Source organism: Pteropus alecto, unplaced genomic scaffold (genome assembly GCF_000325575.1).
Source record: "Pteropus alecto unplaced genomic scaffold, ASM32557v1 scaffold195, whole genome shotgun sequence".
In the NCBI taxonomy this organism is placed as follows: domain Eukaryota; kingdom Metazoa; phylum Chordata; class Mammalia; order Chiroptera; family Pteropodidae; genus Pteropus; species Pteropus alecto.
In genome coordinates, this window is record NW_006438073.1 from 3,008,744 (window position 1) to 3,029,019 (window position 20,276).

A 20,276-nucleotide genomic window follows, 5' to 3' on the forward strand; every position below is an offset into this window, starting at 1 on the left:
GCAGCAGTGTCCTCGAGGTGCTGGCCACTACTCAGACAAGAGAACTCATCCAGGAAATAGCAATTGAGAGATCCTTTCTCGACATAGTAAAATGTATATGCCTTAGTTTTAAAGCCAGTACCTCATGTAGTAGAAAATCATTAGATACATTTTCACTAAGATAAAAACAAGGCAAGGATGATCCCTCTCTGTACCCCTGTGCAGCAGTGTCCTCGAGGTGCTGGCCACTACTCAGACAAGAGAACTCAAAGACACGAGAATGGGAGTAGAAGAAATATTGTCTCTATTTGTAGATGATATAATAGTAAACCCAGAAAATCACAGAGAATCAATGATAAATTCAGACTATAAAAGAATTCAGTGCAGTATTAGCAGGATATAAAATTAACATACATGAAGCTATAGCTTTCCTCTACACAAACAATAAACACCTAAAAGACCTACTAGTAGAGAAAATCCCATTTGTAATAGCAACAGAAATTGAATGTTTCGGAATAAACTTAACATAAAATGTGCAAAACTTCTATGTACCTGGAAGAAACTAAAGAAGACTTTGAATAAATGAAAGCCATCCATTCTTGAGAAGAATGAAATCGAGTCATCAGTTCTCCTTAAGTTAATTTATTGTAAAACTGTAATCACAGTGCAGGTATCAATAAGCTATTTTATATAGTTATACAAGTTGATACTAAAGTTTATATAGAAAGAAAAACATACTAGAAAACACCGAAAAAGAAAAAGTGGTGTGGGGGTTTGTGGGGGCTAGCCCCCACAAAGACATTAAAATACGCTTTAGGGATGGATCTTAAAAGTTCTCATCACAAAAGATCAAATTAGATCCATATCTCATACCACACACAGGACTAAACTCTCGGTAGAATAAGAAGGAACCGTGTATGCACCTGGAGAAACCTGGGGTGAGTTGTTCTTCAACCGTGGTGCAGAAAGGAGCTTTCTAACTAGGAGTCAAAATACAGAGGCACTAAAAATAAAGATGGCTAAATTAGACTACTTTTTTATAAATTCTGTTACAAATTGTAGCATAAATAAAATCTAAAGACAGGTGACAAACTAGGAGAAAATACTCACAACTTACACCACAGATAAAGAGCTCACATTCCCAACATATAAAAAAAGTCTTAAAAATTTCAGGGCAAAGGGCTAAAATCCCAGATAGAAAAATTGGAGAAAGACAAATAGTTCATCACAAGAGATATAAAAATAGCCCTCAAACGTGAAAGAAGAGTCAAACTTACTCAGAATTAGAGGAATGCAAACTCAAAAATATCAGGTAACATTTCTCACATATAAAACAGGTCAAATATTGCCAATGAGAATGGAAACTGCTTCAGATCTTCTTGGAAGGAAATTAAAAAAATGTATAACCTTTGACCCAACCATCCCAGTTCAAGGAATTGACCCTAAAGGTAGACCTCAAACAGTACGAACATGAACATATATATGCAAAAGACTGGAAGCGACCTGAGTGTGCGTCCATAGGAAAGTGGGTGAGCAAACTAGTGAACACGCACGAAGGGAGTACTGTAGACCTGTATTTAAACTGAGAATGTTATAACCTGGTGGGAAGTACTTCCGAGGTCATGCTGTCAAGTGAAAAAAGCAAAGCGCAAAAGGTGTCTGGGGTATGTTACCCTTCATGTAAGGAAAAATAATAGGAGATACAAGTATCTTCTCATTTATGGGAAAGATAGATGTGTATTGAAAGATAATATGTATCAGCTGCACTATATATACACGAGAAAGATAAAAACCGAAAACTAAGGAGATTGGTTGTTTATATAGAGGGCAGATGGGAAAGGGGTGGGAAGGAGAAATGGGAGTAGAGGGCAGCAGGGATGAGGAGGTAGAACCCCTTCTGCATGTGTCTTTTTGTAGAAGTCTGACTTTTAGAAGTACTTCACATACCCCCCAAAATATCCAAGTGATTAAAACCAGTCAGGAGGGAACTTGAAACGGAAGACGGACCCTAGCAAATAGCTCCGTGTTTTTCACGAGGATGTAGCTGTAGATGAGGGAGAAGCATCGGCTTTAAAAATTCAGTTTTAATGTTAAAGCCTACTCACTCATCATAAAGTTAGTTTGTTCATTCTACATGGCAATATTTTTAAATAATTACCAAATCTTTTTTAAAAGGCTTTACTTATGACAAACGTATCATATAAAAAATTCATTGTTTTGAAGGTGTGTACTTAATTCAGTTGTTTCAAAGAGCTCTAAACTGCTGTCTTATATGGACATTGGACTCAAATGAGTCTTCTGTATTGCATTTGTCAAACACGTTTTCTGATTCATCATCTGCCATGACTATGCTTATACCTGTGCTTATGGGGGACGAAGTTATTTCTCAGTAACTATGGAAATGTTGATGGAAAGATGGAAGTAAAAGCAAATGGAGAATATTAAACAGTCCGGGCAAATCTGTCTCTACCATGAATATGTTCTTGATTTTTCTTTAAGGGATGGATTTAATAAATGAATTCTCTCATTGCTTTAAAGAGATATCTGTCTTAGAATTACACCAAGCAACCAGCAATGCTGCTTGGATGTGGCAGTATTTTATGAATTCATGAGATGGGTTTCTTAACAGCCCTTTTTATTTTTAGTTGAAATATTGTACATAAGAGCAGTGCCTTGAGCATGCATAGTGGAAGTAGTGGTGTCCTGTATTAGCGCAGAATTACTGTTTGTTTTTATTGTCACGAGTCTATGAATCCAGCCTGTCATGCAGAAGCAGTCATTATAATGTAAGCACTTACTGTCTTACTGCAGCTGATTCCCCAGTGAGATTTTTAAAAGTCGAGATTTGGCTGTAGAGTGCTTTAAATTCCTAAGTGGACTGTAGATTAGGGCCCTGGGGTATCTCATAGGAAGCACGTGACCCTGAGCAGACACATAGCAACTTTTGTGTATCTGTAGCCAAGTTGATGACCAGTGTTTACCCTTGAAGTTGTTTTCATCCCGAATGTTAAGTGTTTTTTACTTTACATTTAATTAGTTGGTCTTATGCTAATTTACTACAAATGTCTAAGAGTAAATGGATGGTTGAGCAAATTCTGTACTGCGTGTCTGTGTTTTATCCTACGCACTGTGGCTGGAACTGAGAAGGAGCAGCTCCTCGTGGATTCACAGTTCCTTTCTCGGGGTCTGTGAATTCAGATCTGGGTTTTCACTTTGTCTGAGAATGAGTCTGGCAGTTGAACCCAGGAGCACTCAGAAATACATTCGTAAGTTTTACATTCTTTTCTAAAAGTGAGAAGCATCAACTCCCCCAAACAGTTTGAGTTTTTATAGTTATATTTTAACAACTATTTCTAGCTATTATCTAAATGGAAAATGATCTCCCTGCCTCTCTGGCTGTCCCAGATACAACCGTTATTAGAATCGATAATGAGGGACTGTCCTCAGAGACAGACTCGGGGGACCGTGCCCGTCCCGGTCTGTACCCGAGCTGCCGTGGTGTGGAAACGTGGAAGGGCTGTCCTTCGGTGTCACACACAGTCCCTGCGTTACGACCTTCAGCAGGGTGATGGGTGCTGATCTTCAGCGCGTTAATTCTCTTCTCAGTCACAATCGTGATTCTTTTCAGCAGTTAGAAAACTGTGGAGGAGCAGGTCCTGTGGTGTCAAGGCAGTTCTTAGCTTGGCGTAGCGTGATCTCGGACTCCACACCTGAGGGCTGTGCAGGGAGACACGTGTATATGTGTGTATGTATATTTCTGTCCTTCCAATTTATTAGCAAAGGGGGAAGTCAGAAAACAAAATAACATGGTTTTCACACCATGAGAGCTTGTGCCTTGAGGATTGTGCTAATAAGTTCAACTGCCTTTTTTATTCTATATTTTTAGTCTTAAACATACATCTAAACCTCTGAGCCAGAAAGTGAATTGAGATCATCAGGTACCTCTGATGATTCTTCCGTCTCAAAATCTTGTCTCCTGCCTTCACATGACTCATTGTCTCTCTTAAAATTAATAAAATAATACATTTCTTTTTCTCTAATTCATATTCTCAGAATAAGAGCCATCAAATAACCAAGATTTCTTAAATATTTGTTATGCTAATGGAGGGATTAAAGGTTTAAAAGATATGATTCCTCTTTCAAGGAGCTTACATCATAGTTTGAAAAGACAAACTAAGCACACATTAAATAAATGGAAATCAGTAGGTGCTATTGCTTTAATAGCAGTAAAGATCAAAAGAGATGCAGAGTAGTTATTTCCTTCTTCTGTGATAATGTACACTACAATTTATAGTCCTGTGTTTTATGTTTTTTAATGGCAGTCTTCTCATAAGTATGTTGAATCTCTGATTAATTATAAAGATTTTCTTTTGCCATCAGTTGCTATTACTACATCGAACAAATATTAACAATGAAAAATTGTGGGCCACGATGCATACCTGCCCGCTTAGAGACTGGTTTAAACTCAGCAGGATGAGTTCAGTTCATCAGTCTCGGATTTTGTTAAATGCATTGAAGAAGTGTGTGTCAGGGGATTTCAGCCGCTAATTGATTTGTCTGGGAGTTTGGGAACTCATCCAGTAAGAAATTGAACTTTTCTGGAGGTCATCTGCTGAATATGTTTATGCACATTTCCTCTTCGTTTTCCACGTATAAAGTGAAATATGCTTTTTGAGCCACGTCCTTTTCTATGTGGGGGCCGTACCTTTTGTGATGATAAAGGTTAAATAAATGTAACTGTGTCTCGGTTTTGCACAATTGCAGTATTAACACAAAGGCTTCCCCATCCCCGCTTCCCCTCCTGTGCTTTACAGGCAGTCAGATGCCGCCCCAGCCGCCTGGGAGTCAGTCAGAGTCGAGTTCCCATCCTGCCTTGAGCCAGTCACCGATGCCACAGGAAAGAGGTTAGTCTTCCATTTTTGTCTTACCTACCTTTGTGTTTAGAGTGTATGAGGCTTTTCTGAATTTGCTTACCTATGCACGTTCTTATTAATAATCTTTCAAAGGATATTATGTTTCCTTATTAGATGAACAAAATAAACCAGAACCTACATATAACAACAAATATGGAAAAGAAGGGTGCTTTCTTGCAGATTGGGTGAAGTTTTACCAAAGCACAGTTCAAGACTCAGAGAATGTATGTGTCCACAGAGCACCATGGAGCATAGTTTCACATGACAATAGTCTTTGATATTTGACCTAGCTCTGTAAAAATGGCTATTGAGTCAGTTTGGATATTGATTCTAATGAAGTAATGTTAGAGTGTGTGTACGTTTAGCTGTTTTGATCAGTTATTCATGATATTTAATATTAAAAATTTAAACACATAGTAAGACTTTGTATTATAAAATTGTAGGAGTTTAGAACTAGAGCAGACAGTCTAGTCACCTCACTTTTCAAATAAGGAGGTTTGAGGACCACAGAGGTTCTTTACGATTTCTTCCTTCTCAGGGGCTAGTTAGTGCCAGAGCCAGAAAAAAGAACTTGGGCTTTTCCCGAAGCCCTTGAACATTCAGGTCCTACATCTGCAAACGCTTTGACCTTCAGCTCAGTTCTGCATGTTGACCCCCATATATTATTGCCTTCGGCCTTCATTTGTTTACACCTGTCTTCTCTTTCCCCCTCAGTAGTCAAGCTGCCTTCGGTGTGGTGGTGCAGCGGTTTTAATCCAGATGAGTGTAGACCAGGGTTTACAAGGCTACTGCACCATCTGGTGCTGTGCCAAGTCACGCCCCGCTGTCTGTGAGTCAGAGCTTGCCCAGCCCACCCCCATGGATGATGCCACTTTCCTTCACTCCCCTGCCTCTCACACCCACCCAGAAGACAGAGGTCGTTAGGTTGGGAGCTGATATTTAAAGTTCTTGACTCCTAATGTTTATAATTATTTCTATGTGAGTTATGCAGATGACAATTTGCTTCTAATTAGAATTATATGGTTTTAGTTATTTTACATGTTAAAAACTCAGCATGTTATTTAGAAAGTAACACCAATGAAAAGATGGAATAACCTTATCTACACATCATTTGTGTTGAAATTAATGTTTAGTAGGAATAAAATGAAATTTTCATTTTCTAATACCTTTACATTTTTAATTTTATTGTAATTTAATGTATAGTTAATACTTAGTTCTCTCATCAAGATACTACAGCATGTTTTAATAATGCAGTAGTTGATGGTTTTCAAACTTTGGAGTGCACAAGAATCACCTGGAGAACGTGTTAAAATAGATTGTTAGGCCGCACTCCCAGATTTCTGAGTCCGTAGCTCTGAGTTGGGACACTTAAAATCTGCATTTCTGACGAGTTCCCAGGTAGTGCTGACGCTGCCGATCCCAGGACCGGATCACACCTTGAGCAACAGTGCTCGCTAAGGATGTTGCGTTTAATGTCTGCGATATGTGCACTTGTCTCCCTAAACTTCCCACTGTGCCCTCCTGTCGGTCAGTCTTGCAGCTCGCCTCCTCTCTATTGCTTGTTTTGTGTTGATTCCGCACATGGCGCTGGTCATCTGAAGACGGCACAGAGTTCATGGAGAGGCGCTAGGGCCAGGCGAGGGGGAGTCCTCCCACACTCCTTTTCTGGGCCGGGTCGCACCCACACTGCTGCTGGGGCAGGAGGGTGGAGAAGGAGGGACTAAGGAAACTATCCTGCATCGAAAGCCTGCTAAGGCCAGGCCCCAAGCTGAGAGGGAGATGCTTGTTCCATTCACTCCGTACCAGCCCTGTAACTTCGTTCCCACTGGGACAGCTCTGCTGCTTTTGCAGGCATTGAAGGAGAAGAGGTACCTCATTTGAAAGTTCTACAATTCAAACCTTTAACACTGGGAAGTAAAAAGAGAAAACGCTCCCAGATCTTCCAACAAGGTCTTCCCCCAACCCCTTCCAACTGATATGTTTTTAAGCAATTTGAAAATGTAGAAAACCAAATGTCAAGGATGAAATGGCAATGAGGAAACATAGTTAGACTTTTAACTTAAATGAAGGTATTTACGAGGCAAAAATCTATGGTTTTCCTCCTATGTCCCTACATGGAAACGCCTATCTTGATGTGTTTGTTATTTTTTTCCCTCTGATTATCTTTATTTATATGTAATATGGTTTTGGTAACTGATAATGGATACATAAGACTCTGGCTAGTTACAATGACCATTACCTTCAATAGCAAATATAAATTTTATAATCTGCTAAATCCGAATTTATTTTTCTGAACATGTTGCCCAAACTTTCTCTGAAAGATTATGCTGGAGACATTACATGCATGTCTTGTGTGCCTTTTGTTGGTTGGACAACCCACTGAAAAGGAAAACTTTATGTTTCTGAATGACTGTTAGACGATGTTTTGCCATGCGTTAGTTTAATCTTAAAAATTTGGGAGCAAGAATTTTTTTAAAAGACTTTGTTATTTGTTAAAATCTAGGAAGAAATGTTAGCTCCTAATGACATTTGATCTGATGTTTTAAGGGCAAATGACAGTCATTTTAATGCTTTAGTACAATAATAAAAACATTTTTCTTGGTTTTTTTTTTTTTACCATTATTTGTTGTGCACCAATAGTATCTACAGTGCAAAGTAGATCTAAGAAAACACTTGCTAGAAAATTCTTCAGTGTTGAGTCCCATGTTTTGAAACTTAATTTAACTTCATTTATGCCTTGACAATTGATATATCTCCCCCCAACCCCTGCCTTATTTAGGGAAGCGATGAAAGAAGCAGAGAGGAAAAAAATGGATTAATGAGTTATCGTCTTATTAAAAAAAATGTATTCATTCTCAGAAACCGTGGACCTAGATAGACAAGAACATAGCTTCAGGATCGCTAAGTGCTAAAATAACCAAATGAACAGTTCCTTTTACACTTACTTTGTTTTAATAAGAAGATGAGGATAAGAAAATGAGATTCCACAGATAAACATATTTTGGTTAATGTACCCTCAGGAGATAAATTTTCTCTACTGGTAAAGAACCTAGAAACGTACTTGCTCAGAGACAACTGCACAGAGCAGGAGATGCATCCTACTTCTGTTTGGGGATGCTGTTTTCTGGTCCCCTCACCCCCAAAGCCCTCAGGGGAGATAGCAGTGCTGACCACCACCCTGGAGCCTAGGGTCCCTCCAGGCTCAGGAAGCTGAACTCAGCTCTGCTGTCATTCTTTCCTACTCGGTCCTCGTAGCCCCAGTCAGGAAGAACATTTATGAGAGAACTGTACCCCCTGTTCAGGAGAATTTTGGAAACTTGAGCCTGTCCTAGGATCTAAACCACCCTGGCAACTGCAAGGCCGTATCCTCTTCTCAAGGTCGAGTGCAGAGTCAGTGCATTGCCCAGGTATCAGGAACAGGGCCTCTCCCGGCCCTGCGGTCCCCCTACCCCACCCCCACGCCCAGTTCAGCATCCTCGTCCGGTGGTTCTGGTGTTGCATTTGTGGAAGGACAGCAGGCGTAAACCTCCTTCACCACATTCTACACAGGCAGAAAAAAGTTTCTGTAGTTTTATGTTTTCTATAAAAGATATGTTCAAGTAAATATGGATATGGCCATCATAGGTTGCTTAAAAAAAAAAAAAACAAGGAAGCACTTTAAATATTAATGACTTCTTTATTCTTACGTAGTGTTGTCTCTATATTTGCATGTGCTTTCCAATCTAAAGCTTGATTTAGTACTCTCTTGTTTGCAGTTTATATGGTGGTGGAACTTCTTACTAATTAACGTTCAAATTCTGTGGGTTTAACTTCTTCATTACTGATATCTTTAAAAGTAAAAAGATAAAATTTCAATTTAGTATTCTGTAACCCATTTGCCATTGGTTTTTATTTTAAACATCCTTCTCTATAAACCTCATATAATAACGTACTGAATTGCTATTAAAGCATCTCACCAAAAAAATGAAGTAGTATATATTATGCTACCTAATCTTTGGAAGAACACTGAAGATAATCCTAAAATGCTGTAGTAAATTTTACAAGAAAATTGTAGCTAACAAGTTTAGGTTAGCGTTATCCTTATTTCTTAATTTTTAACATGTATATCTTAAAATGCGAAAAGAGCTATAGGAAATGGCTTATGTCTGTGTTGTTCTGTTTTCCAAGAGGGCTTGGAGGGAATACGGGATAGTCATCTGAGTAGATAAGTAAGTATAATTATTATTAACATCAAAATGATCACATTTTTAACCCCTGTAAAACGTTAAGCTTAATGAAACTAGCAAATGCCCTTCTAGTTTATTGGATTAGCAATTAGGTGAAAACGTTTCAAGAAGGCTTATTTATTCGGACAGATGTAGAGAGGTCAGAATTAATTTTTTGAAAACCTTTTAATTGAATTCCCTTTTAATTTTCACAGTGGTGTCTAGTTAAATATTCATGTTAATGCCGGCTGGTGGTTTTCTGAAGGTCTGAACTAGATCTGGATTCTCAAATTCAACATAGATTATTTAACCCTTTTCATCTAGTGTGCCAGCAGGGACTTCCTTAGCGTAATCCCATAGTATTTGAATAATTAGAAGGTAGTAATGAGGATTTAATTAGTCCTTGAGATATGCTGAAAGCGGAGCCACTAAGAACTCTCCCTTTTGGACATGGATCGCAAACGGCATCGATGCTGCTGCATGACTGTGATGTGCTAGAAATGTATTCTGTTGCTGGAGGCAGTTCTTTGGCTCCCCTCTGTGACCGTCAGATCTGTACAGAAGGTATCCTGGGTGAAATCTTCCAAAATTATTGAATAGCACCCCACCCCAGCCTCAGTCCTCGTCCACCTACTCAGCCACCTTTTGTTTTTTCACTTTCTCTCTCCTCCTGTTTAAACAAAGTTGTGTAAGTGTGTGGGCTTATTGTACCGGATTGAGAACTGGTTTTTACGGTATCAGTGGTACCAAAATGAGACAAGCCAGATGAGTCGAGTATTTACTCTGTGGTTACAGGATGAGGGAAGAAAAATTAGAACATTTTATAGTTTTATACATCTCAAGTTTTTAAACCAAACTTAGTTCTTGACAGCTGTTTGTCAGAAGAATGATAAAATTCTTATGTTTGGAATATGATCTTCACAGTGATTTTTATTAGTAGCTCCACTTTTATAAATGTAAATAGTAACCTCCAGAAAAAGTGTGTAGCAGGTGGAGTGGGGTCAGGCATGTAGAGGGTATGTGTGTGTGTGTGTGTGCATGCACTACAATGAAAAGGTAAATCGGGATTTCTGTACTTCAAAAGTCTAAGGTTTCAAACTTAAATGTGTTATGTAGATCGATCGACTAGACTATGTCTTCGTCATTCTCACGTTTTTTTCTTCTATTAATCCCAAATGTTAACTGCCTTGGTATAATTTTCTCCCACTCTTTAGTGTTGTGTTTTATCTTCTTTTCAAAGTCTGAATAGAATTCCTCATCAAATTTCTAGGCATTTTATTTGCTTAGGGCAAATCTTTCTCTTGGTTTTTAATGCCAAGGGCAAAGAAAAATGATCTCTCAAAATAAATCCAGGGTCTTGCTATAAATTAAACTGAGCCCGTGGGGGCTGGAACTGAGCCTTGTTTATGCTCTGCCCCCCGTGTTTACAACGGACCTTGTGTATAATTGACGTGCAACAAAAATTGGGCTGGACAATGGAAAATAATTCAGCCCTCACACCCGTTCGGAAGTTTCAAATCTCTTTAGAGCACAGAGCAACCAAAGAATAAAATACTTCCTGTTCTCAGATTAAGAAGGCTTGCCAATATTAATAAATCTTCCCGATTTCACCATGTAGGCCATTCGCTGTGGCGCAGCGTCTCTCTCTCTGGAAACACTGCAGGCATTTTGATCTTGTACCAGATTAAAGATGCCGCTTCTGCCCGCCATTCTTCTCAGCCATGTTTCTACGGTCGTGCAGATACCACGTCAGTCCGTGCTGGAGTCCTCACACCTGGAACCTGGCACCAAATGAGTTGTCCAGAGGCCACTTCGCCTAGCCCCGGCCCCTGCCACAACCAGGCTGTTTATAACCCAGGAATATTTAGATGAAAATAAGTAAGATTTTTAAAAAGTTTTTAAGGCTACTAGCTGCCTTCATAGTGATATTTATTTACACCAAAAATTTGTTTTGAAATTTTAAAAATTATTTTTGGATGTCTTAATTGACCTAACTCTATAATTGTCAAGAACAGATTACATTAGTACAGAAATGAACAGGATCATCAAGACGATTGTTAAGGAGTTAGAATTAGGATTTAACATTGTTTTTTTCTGTTTTTTGCAAACTACAAAAACTAGTTTCTCTTTCTGTTGGATTCTCTCAGTTTTAAATACGACAGTAAATCTGCAGATGCGGAAATGTTTCATAAGGTGTCTGGTTATCAGAAAGTGTTCTCTTAATCTACTTCCTAATTACCTTTGTATATAAAGGTGTCCTCATTTATATAGTAAGCATACTAAACATAAAATGATGCTGCCTTTCAGCACGAGGGTATTGTCAAAAGGGCAAATATATCACTTTCCTCACGTGTTGCTGTGTAAGTGTAGCACATCAACGTGTTAAGGCATTAATGAGTCGACCCCCACCCCCAGATGCAATTAATTTAGCCTCTGCTCTTAATTGAGGATCTCTTTTTTATAATCCATAACAGACGACAGTGAACTCAAATGGGAACTTTTATACAAGAGAGAATATCTAGAAAGCTGTTTCTAATTTCTTCAGCCTCAACTCTGGGCTGGATTGTGGACCAAGCCAAAGCTAGTTAGTAATGAAGGAGATAACAGTATAGGACTTGTATTAACGTCATCATTAAATTACTTGGTCTACTGTCCGAAGATACATTCACCAAAAAGCTGGGAAAACAAGTATCACCTACAGTAAGCAGTTTGTATTCATTAAAGAATCAGTCTGAATTTTAGAATATTTTAGAGGAATCATAGTTTTATTAGTTTTGTTGTATGCAATATTTTCTGAATTGCCAATTTAGGCTTATTTTTAATCATTAACACTCATTTGTAATTGGCTCATTATTCTTCAGTGACAGTGTTTGAGAACATCTGGGTCTTAGGTACATTCGACAGTGTGCCATGCGAGCACTCATAACAGCATGCTTTCTCCTGTGCCGTTGGGTCGAATCTCAGTGAAAGACCACTGTCTGCCTCGTTTCCCCAGCCAGAAAGCTGGAGACATCGACACCTTTTTCTCCCCCATCTGCCCCACACTGTCATCACAGTCTGTGAACTCTATCCCTGTGACATTTTCCACTGTCACCTCCCTAGCCAAGGCCACTTAGGTTCCTTCCGCAACCTCCCAGCTGTTCTTCCTATGTCCACTTTGCCCCTTTCAGTCCACTTTCCATGCTGCATCCAGATGGTCTTTCCAGAAGAACGATGAGATCGTGGCATTCCCTTCGTAAAAGCCTCCCAGAGCTTCCCTTTGCCGTTGGAGAAAGTCTGGATCCTCCTGGGGGTCTTTAAATACACTCTTCTCTCCAGCTCTTTCGCCAGCACATCTCCACTCCATGTCCACCCCAGCGCGGAGTCCCCTTGCCTATCTGTACTAATCTTTCATGTCCTCGGTCGCCTGCCTCCTGCTGCGTCCTTGAGTCTTGTTTGCTGAGGGAACAGTTGAATAAAGTGTTACCTGTCACAGCGCCGCCCCACGGGCCAGGCACCCCCACCCGCATCCAGTCTGACGGTGCTCGGGACCCACCGCTGGGGTTAACAGTTGAGCTTTCTCAGTGACTAGAGCAAGTAAGGGCACGGACCATGTGGCCTTGCTCAGTCTCATAGCTCCAGGGCCTCGTGTAAGTACATGCTTTTTCTCATTTTAATCTTCACAGAGTTTGGAACCAAAAAATCTGGGTTTAGGTACCAGCTTTACCACTAACTAGTTTTGTGACCTCAGACAATTAATTAAATCTCTGCTTCCTTGCATGCAAAATGAGGATCAGAGCGTCCCATGGATTCGTGGCATGGATCAAATGCATCCTGAATCCAGAAGTTATAAATTGCAAAGCACTGTGCAAATATTAATAAAAAACATAAGCATCAGACACAGATGACTCAAGTGGGACCTGGGTCGAAGGCCTTGAAAACTAGTTTCTTTGCTTCTCCTAGCACATAGCAACATACATACAACTGCCCTTGCCGTCAGCACTGAAGCAGACTTTTGCGGCTAAAACTCAAAAGATCTGTAAGGAAAGGCTGGACATTTTGTCCCCATCTGCCGTCTGGGCAATCAGTCCGATCTCTCCCCTGACTCTAATTTTCCCATTGATAGATGACGTCACTGGCTTTTGTGGGGGTGGATGGGGAGAACGTAGATGCTGTCGTCTTTGCCTTCAAATGTAGGGCGCTGTCGTGACGGGGAGGGAAAAGGGAGCGATGCTGCCAGGTAACCTGATTGCACACCTGGGAGGACACTGGCGGTCCCGGGGTACAGCCTTGGACGGATCATCAGTTTGTCTTCCTCAGAGCAGTTCATGTTGTGAAGAGACGCAGGCAGGCAAATAAACACTAGAGATATTAAAATGTAACAAGAATATTCTGTAAAATCTATTTTTCTCTCAAAATGGGAATCTGACACCTATTTGTGATGAGAAATCACCCTGCCCGACTTTGAAATTGGAGACTCTCTGCTAAGGTGGTACCGCGTGTGACCATGATTTCACACATGTGGAGAAACATCTTTTATTGAACTGGCTCGAAGAAACAAGGCAGTTACTCCGTGGATTTTTAACAGATGCCAACATGAAAGTAGATTGTCCATGTGCCAGGGGAAAAGCATGCCTTGCTTCTCGGCGGCTCGCGGAACCTGGGGTATTTCGTGGGTGTCCTGACAGTGCTGGAGCTCTCTGCCAGCTGCAGAGGCCCCTCTGATGGAGAAGTCGCCTTTTCCTGTGATTGCTTCTCCGCCCTCTTGCCCTCCGCGTGAGCATGGGCGTTCTCGCTCGCTCTTGCTGTTTTCTCATTCATGGGTAGATGAGCTATGGCTTGGACTTTGTGCTTAACTCTCTTTTTCCAGCAAAAGTTAAAGTCTCTAGTGCTTATGTTGCAGAATTTGTCGTCTTGCATGGAAGAGAGAAAGGATACACAGTTGGAGGCTAAGGTCCATGTTAAAATGCCTTCCAGTTTAATTTTCTGCAGCGTCCTATTTTCATTTCTTATTTATTTGACTTTCTAAATGAGTTTCCTACTATCCCTTCAACTTAGGGATGCATTTTCATTGGCTGCTTCTTAAATCCATCAGTGACGTTTGGGAGCTGTGACAGCCTGTCATTGCCCATTTGGCTACAAAGAGCTTTCCTTTCTATTTTTAGGTAGATCATCCCTCCAAATAGGCCTTGAGGCCTAAGTTTGCTTTTCAATTAAATATAATTTCATTCTATTTTTGAGAATTTTTGGAGTACTTCTAAAGATAAACTCTGTCTTGCCTAGTAAAGAGTTTTTCCTCTTTCCTCCTGCATAAAAACATTCTGTTCATTTCATCTCTTATATGGAAAATATGATGTGTATTATGACTACATAAATCAATTGCTTTAAAATTTTTTGATCTGCTAAGGTTTAGTAATACTGGAGCTGTCTTTTCTGTAATATTTTTCTTTTTTGTAAGTAAGAGAATCTTATATCATGTTTTTTAACTCAAGAAATTACCTACTTAATAAACCACAAATAGTACAATGCTGAAAAAAATATTCGAAAGTTCCTAAAAAATCACTTATTTAACAATAATATAAACATTTTAGAAGTGCTTATTCTCTATTATGCCAGTTTTCCAAGATAGCAGTGAAGAGAATTTTTAAAAATTGAGCAGTGAAAAATGTGTCATTGGCTTAGTCTTTAACATCGGTCTCTATGATAGAGACTGAAGTCGTACTCTCCCTAGACTTGACATAACGTGACTTACAGTGCCATGTAGTAAGACTAGGTTGTTAGGAATTTTCCATTGATACCAATATAAATATCCATAGAAGGATCCTAAAGAAAATCCTAAACTTGCAGACTGACTCCAGGTAGGATCTGGCCTTTAGCTATTGGATATGTGGGCAAGAGCATTCAAAGGAGTATCAGATTGTAATTAAACATCTGAATTAATGATGTGCCTTTGGAATAAGCTTTAATGCAGGTTTTTAGTGTCCTAGGTGGTAGAAACAAGCCTGGCTGAGATGGGCTATTATCACTTGTCTCCAGAGCTCCGTGACAAGCCCCCAGCAGAAGACCAGGACTCCAGACCAGAACGCCTCTCTCCTAGGCCAAGGTCTGAGTGTTTTTCTTTGTAGCTAGAAAGAGACAAGTCTCATTTCAGACTCTGGTCTCCCTTTAAACCCCGCGAAATGAAACCTGATGTAATGCTTCATCCACTGCGTGAGTGTTTGCCAGGCTGGTTGTTGTCACAGCTGCCTGCAGTCTACTGGTCAACAAGTCGCCCTTGCTCTTCACATTGAGTCTATTCGTGCACTGACGGGAATCCTGATTTCTCCCTCCTTTTCCTCCCTCTCGCCCTCTCTCGTTTTTAATAGGCGAACTCCGGGGAGTCTGCCAGATCAGGAAGGATGTACACTGAGCCTTGTACCACTCAGAGCTAATCAGCCCTGTAGTTGTTGGGTGTGTGGCCCGAATCCGACAAGCTTAGCTGTTCTGAGCCAAATAACATGGCCGGCCAATTGTTTCTGGAACTAGCTGTCTGGAAAAGGGCACTAGTTTCTAGAGAGTCCTCTGAGTGAGGAAAGCCACCCATCAGCTTTAACTGGCTGTGGTGGAGGAGGCGAGGATGGTGCAGGCAGGCCCAGCACCGTGACCCAGCTGGGAGCTGCCTAGGGAAGGGCGTCGGCCGCGGCCTCGTCACCTCAGTGAATTAACCATAGCTGAAGGACTCGCAGCCCTTTCTGCCTTTACTGTGGTGATTGGTTTGCAGGAGACCCTGGTTAGGGAGGCTAGTTTGGAAACTTGGAGTCATTCTGACAGGAAGTAAGTGGTGGGTTATGTGAAAAACAGAATGAGTACTAACAGCTACCACTGACTGAGCCCCTACTGAGCTGTATGCTTCACGTGACATTTTCTTGTTTAACCTTATGAGGTAAGCTCAGTTACCATCCACATTTTTCAGAAAAGGTGACTTAGGCTTGACTATTAACTTGTCTGAAGTCACCTAACTCTGAGTGGTGAAGCCAAAATTTGAATTTGCAGTGACAGGGGAGATGGACAGAGCAGATGCATTTGGCAGATATTTAGGTGGTAGAAATGACCGTGTTTCTGGCCTGTGAGTGGTTCCTCCTTGAAGAGCCGCCTTCCCCTGGAAACGATTCTTCAAGTGTGAGGTAAAACAAGGAGCCCCGGGGTCACACTATTACATTGTTTCCATAAAGTAAAAGGAAACGGGCACTGGACCGAGATGCCTTCTTATTCCTTAACAGCATGTGTCTGTTTCCAGCTCCGACCAGACACTTTCTTGGTCCTGAGGAGACAGATGGGCGGAGACGGTTAAAGCCTCGCTGCTCGCAGCCCGCGGGGGAGGGTGGCTCCAGCAGATAACGAGAGCAGTGCTCCGCCAACACGCGTGGCGCTTCCCGGCACATGCGTGTCTGCCTTTCTGGAAGGCTGGGGAATGCTGTGAAAGGTAGCAGGAGGCAGAGCCTTGAGGGAAGGGAGCACATCAGTTAAATGGCGGTGAGTGGCCACCTGGGTACCCCATGGACACAGCATGTTCAGCAGAGGACACAGTCTAACGTGTTTTCAGGCTGTGCCTCCCACTAATGGGGTTAGTTAATTGGGAATAAAAGGTAAAATATCAGGGTGCATTGCACATAATGGTAGAGATCGTTTTGTGAAACATACAGTGTGTGTGTGAATAGTGCACGTGAATATATAAACACGTACATATGTTCACATATACACATTGAATCATGATAGGAAATAGAGTTCTTAACTATGGATTGTGGTTTAAAATGTTCGAAAGTCGCCTCAGCAAGTTAACCTCCGTGAGCCTCAATGTCTTCATAGTTGTTTTGAAACTTAGATGAGCTGATAATGAACGAAGCTATTAGCAGGTGATACATGCTCATTAAATGTCAGTTGTCGTTAGACCAGCGGGCAGCACGTTGCCTGGAACATGAGAGGTAGTCAATAAAGTTTAAGTGAATGGATGTGCAGAGACTTGCGGGTCTAAAGCGACCGGGTGGCTGCACTCAGACACTCCAAAGTGTCTGAGTGACGGACACACAGTGGGTACGCCATGACGGGGCTGGAGAAATAGGCTGGGCCAAGTTTTGAAAAGACCTGTGTGCTGGGCTAATCAGCCTGAACGTCAGTCGAGAGTCAGTGACTAGTTCTTGAGCAAGCACGGCTGACACATCCCTGGAGATGAGAAAGGACGGGATTCAGAGCATAAAGGGAAGGCACTGGCCTTGCGTATGAAGAAAGATTTTCTTCCCTCTCGCGAAGGCGGAAAATCCCTAAGGATGGGGCATGGCCGTAGGTGTTTGTGGGTGACAGGTCACACTGCATTTTCCTGTTGCTTGTCGACATTTAGCATCTGGGCCAGGGGAGGCCTTCAGGAAAGGGGTAACGTGTTAAACTAAACTTTGGAAACTGCCGACCACGTGGAAGGGTGCCCCAGTGACGGCTAGGGTTTAGGCCAGTGCAGGAACTTTAGCTTCCAGGGGTACACGTTGTGACATCCACTTTGCTAGTCAGACATACTTGTGTCTCTGCTGGATCTCAGAAGCTGTCCAGTTAAGAGTTGCCGGGTCATCCCCCACATCGTTGCAGTCTCAGCTCAGGTCAGACTCCATCAAGGAAACGTGCTCGTCGCCCGTCTGAATCGGGCCCTAACTCCCTCGTGGGCCCTGGACCATAGTTTTCTGGTGCTCATCACGTATTGCTTTCAGGTGCTTGTTGGATGTCTGCCTCCCACGGGAATTAACTCCACGAGGGCAGACGCGATTCGTCTCCTGGTTTCTGTTTTCTCAGCCTCTGGCACGTGCCCGGCACCTGGCTCAGTGCTGTGTAATTTTAGTTTATCATTTTTTCCTGTTGATAGGCGTTCGTTTCTACTCAACTAAATTTCAGTTCTTCGAGGACAAGGATCGCATCTTTTCCTTTTTCTGAATGCTCTCTAATTCTTACCACAGTTCCATGAGAGCCAGAGTAAAATTGGGGCATGCTGGCAGCTTTGTGTAACATTATCGTGGATTGAATTACTGTATGATAGCTTAGATCGGAACTCACACAGTGAATGACGGGCTCGTGGCAAAGTAGTGTTGCCTTTGTATAGATTTTCATGGTGTTTTCCAGCTTAGAAAAGCACTTTTGCATGTGTGTTTCTTATCTTACTCTCAAAACGATCTTACAAGCCAAGACAGGAAGGGCATTCACTCTTTCGTACAAGAAAGCCTGTGAGGCTCCACGGCACCGCATTCCAGCTGTGTCTGTGTTTTTTCCTGTTACCTTTTCTCTGAGAATGTAGCTTTTGTTCTCTCTTTTTTTCCTAAAGGGAATCTCTGATTTTTCCTATCTTCATTTGGAATGTGTTAGTGCAAATGTTCGTGACATATACACAGGTAATGAAGGACTCAAAAATAGTGCATCTACTTGTACTTTCGATGGATTAGTGTTATGAATAAAGTATATAAATCACATTTTCATGTATATAAACCTTAGAGTTTCTAAGAATTTTTTTGGGTAAGTCCTTATATATAATGTAAATTGTAATTATCAAATCAGTGCTTTTTTCCAAAGTTTGAATTTCTCATGTTAGCTGTTTACTTGGAGCATATAATTCCATGATACATTTAGTAGTTCAATATACTTTTATAATATGTAAGAAATTTATTTTATAATTTCTAAATTTCCCTTATTAGAAAATTTGGTTTTCAAAACTCATACAGCTTATAACTAGAAAAATTGTACACCTTTTTTTAAAAAGCAGCTTTATTCTCAGCCGTCATTTTCTCTGTTAACAAACTATGTTATAAACTGCCATTTTATAAATTTCTAAAAGAAGCAAAATACAATCAGATAACAATGTCACCATAAAGAGGTAGGAAATTTTTAGTCAAAATTTGATTTTGGGGAACATTTTAACATTTATTCAAAACAGAAGTTAAAACAAAATAAAGAATACTCCTAAATAAATATACATGGAAATTACAGACCCAAATTAGATTTTTCCTAGGGGAAAAAAAAGTTTAAGCCAGAGTCATGGAGAGTTAGAGTCGAAAGTAGCATGTCTTCCCTCTCCCCAGGGATCAGGTGAGGGAACCGAGGCTGACAGGTGACGTCGGTCGCTGTTTCTCACAGCAAACCCTGACGGTTGGGGCCCACTCCTCAGCTCCGTGCCCTCGCTGTCGACGGCGAGCTGCCTCTCTTCCTTTTTTTTTTTTTGAATGTAAAATAATAGTAATAGCTAATAAGCTAATAATCCTTGGAAGCGTCCTGTGTGCCAGGCGCTGCTGTACTTGTTGACAAGTGCTACCTCATTTACCGTGACCCTCTGGGTGGGCACACCTGTCCCCATTTTACAGCTGAGCAAACAAAAATAGACATGCAGAGGTTGTGTTTGTTTGTTTGTTTGCTTTTAGGATGAAAAGTAGAAATACTTCTTTTTAAGCTAATTCTATCTTATGACTTTACATCAGTTTGTCTAGATTATGATGATATTCAATAAGCTTTTAAAAATATGGTTATGTCCATAATGGATGCCTTTTAGTGGGATTACTGCTGGCATTTAATTGATTATATACTCTGCATCATTTTACCTACCTCCTAACTGGTTTTCTAACTTTTAGCCCTAGTGTCTTTCGATCTTTTCTACATGCTGCGTGTTACAGTAGAGTTAGCTTTCCAAAATGCAAGTCAGATTGTATCGCTTTCCTGCCAAGACAGTCTGTGGCCCACGCCAGTGTTAATCAGACTGAAAGGGCTAATTTCCATGGGATCACAGATACAGGCGCTTCAGTGAGCCTTACAGCTATCTGGTCTGGTAATAGGTGTCTGTGGGATGAAGTGCCTCACAGTTAAGACATAGAGTCACCAACAGAAAAATGGGCAAATGGTATCAACGGTTCTAGAAAATGAAATGAAATTAAGCCATTAAATAAAATGTTCAGTCTTATTCATGATAAGGGAAATACAGAATGAAACATAAATTATAAAATGTCTCTGAACAGATACATAAAAGAAACCACTTGCCTTTGGCGAGGGGAACTCTTGTAGGACATGAGGTTACACAGTTTTAACCTCTTGGAATTTGTACACACGTGAGCACAGGAGTACACAGATTCTACATGTTTAAATAAAAACAAATGTAGGAATACAAACGAGCTTGTTCATTCTAGCTGGAAACAAAATATGAAGG

The 20,276-nt window shown here is 40.9% G+C and overlaps 1 protein-coding gene across 6 annotated transcripts in view; it reads left to right on the forward strand.

Moving 5' to 3' along the window:
- The window catches only part of ARID1B (AT-rich interaction domain 1B), a 341,059-nt gene that overhangs the window by 245,441 nt on the left and 75,342 nt on the right, over window positions 1-20,276 (forward strand). For all 6 annotated transcript variants that reach the window (XM_015591903.2, XM_015591900.2, XM_025049064.1 and 3 more), the window contains one exon: window positions 4,794-4,883. In XM_015591903.2, the coding sequence (XP_015447389.2) occupies window positions 4,794-4,883 (90 nt within the window). The remainder of the gene's footprint in view (window positions 1-4,793; window positions 4,884-20,276) is intronic.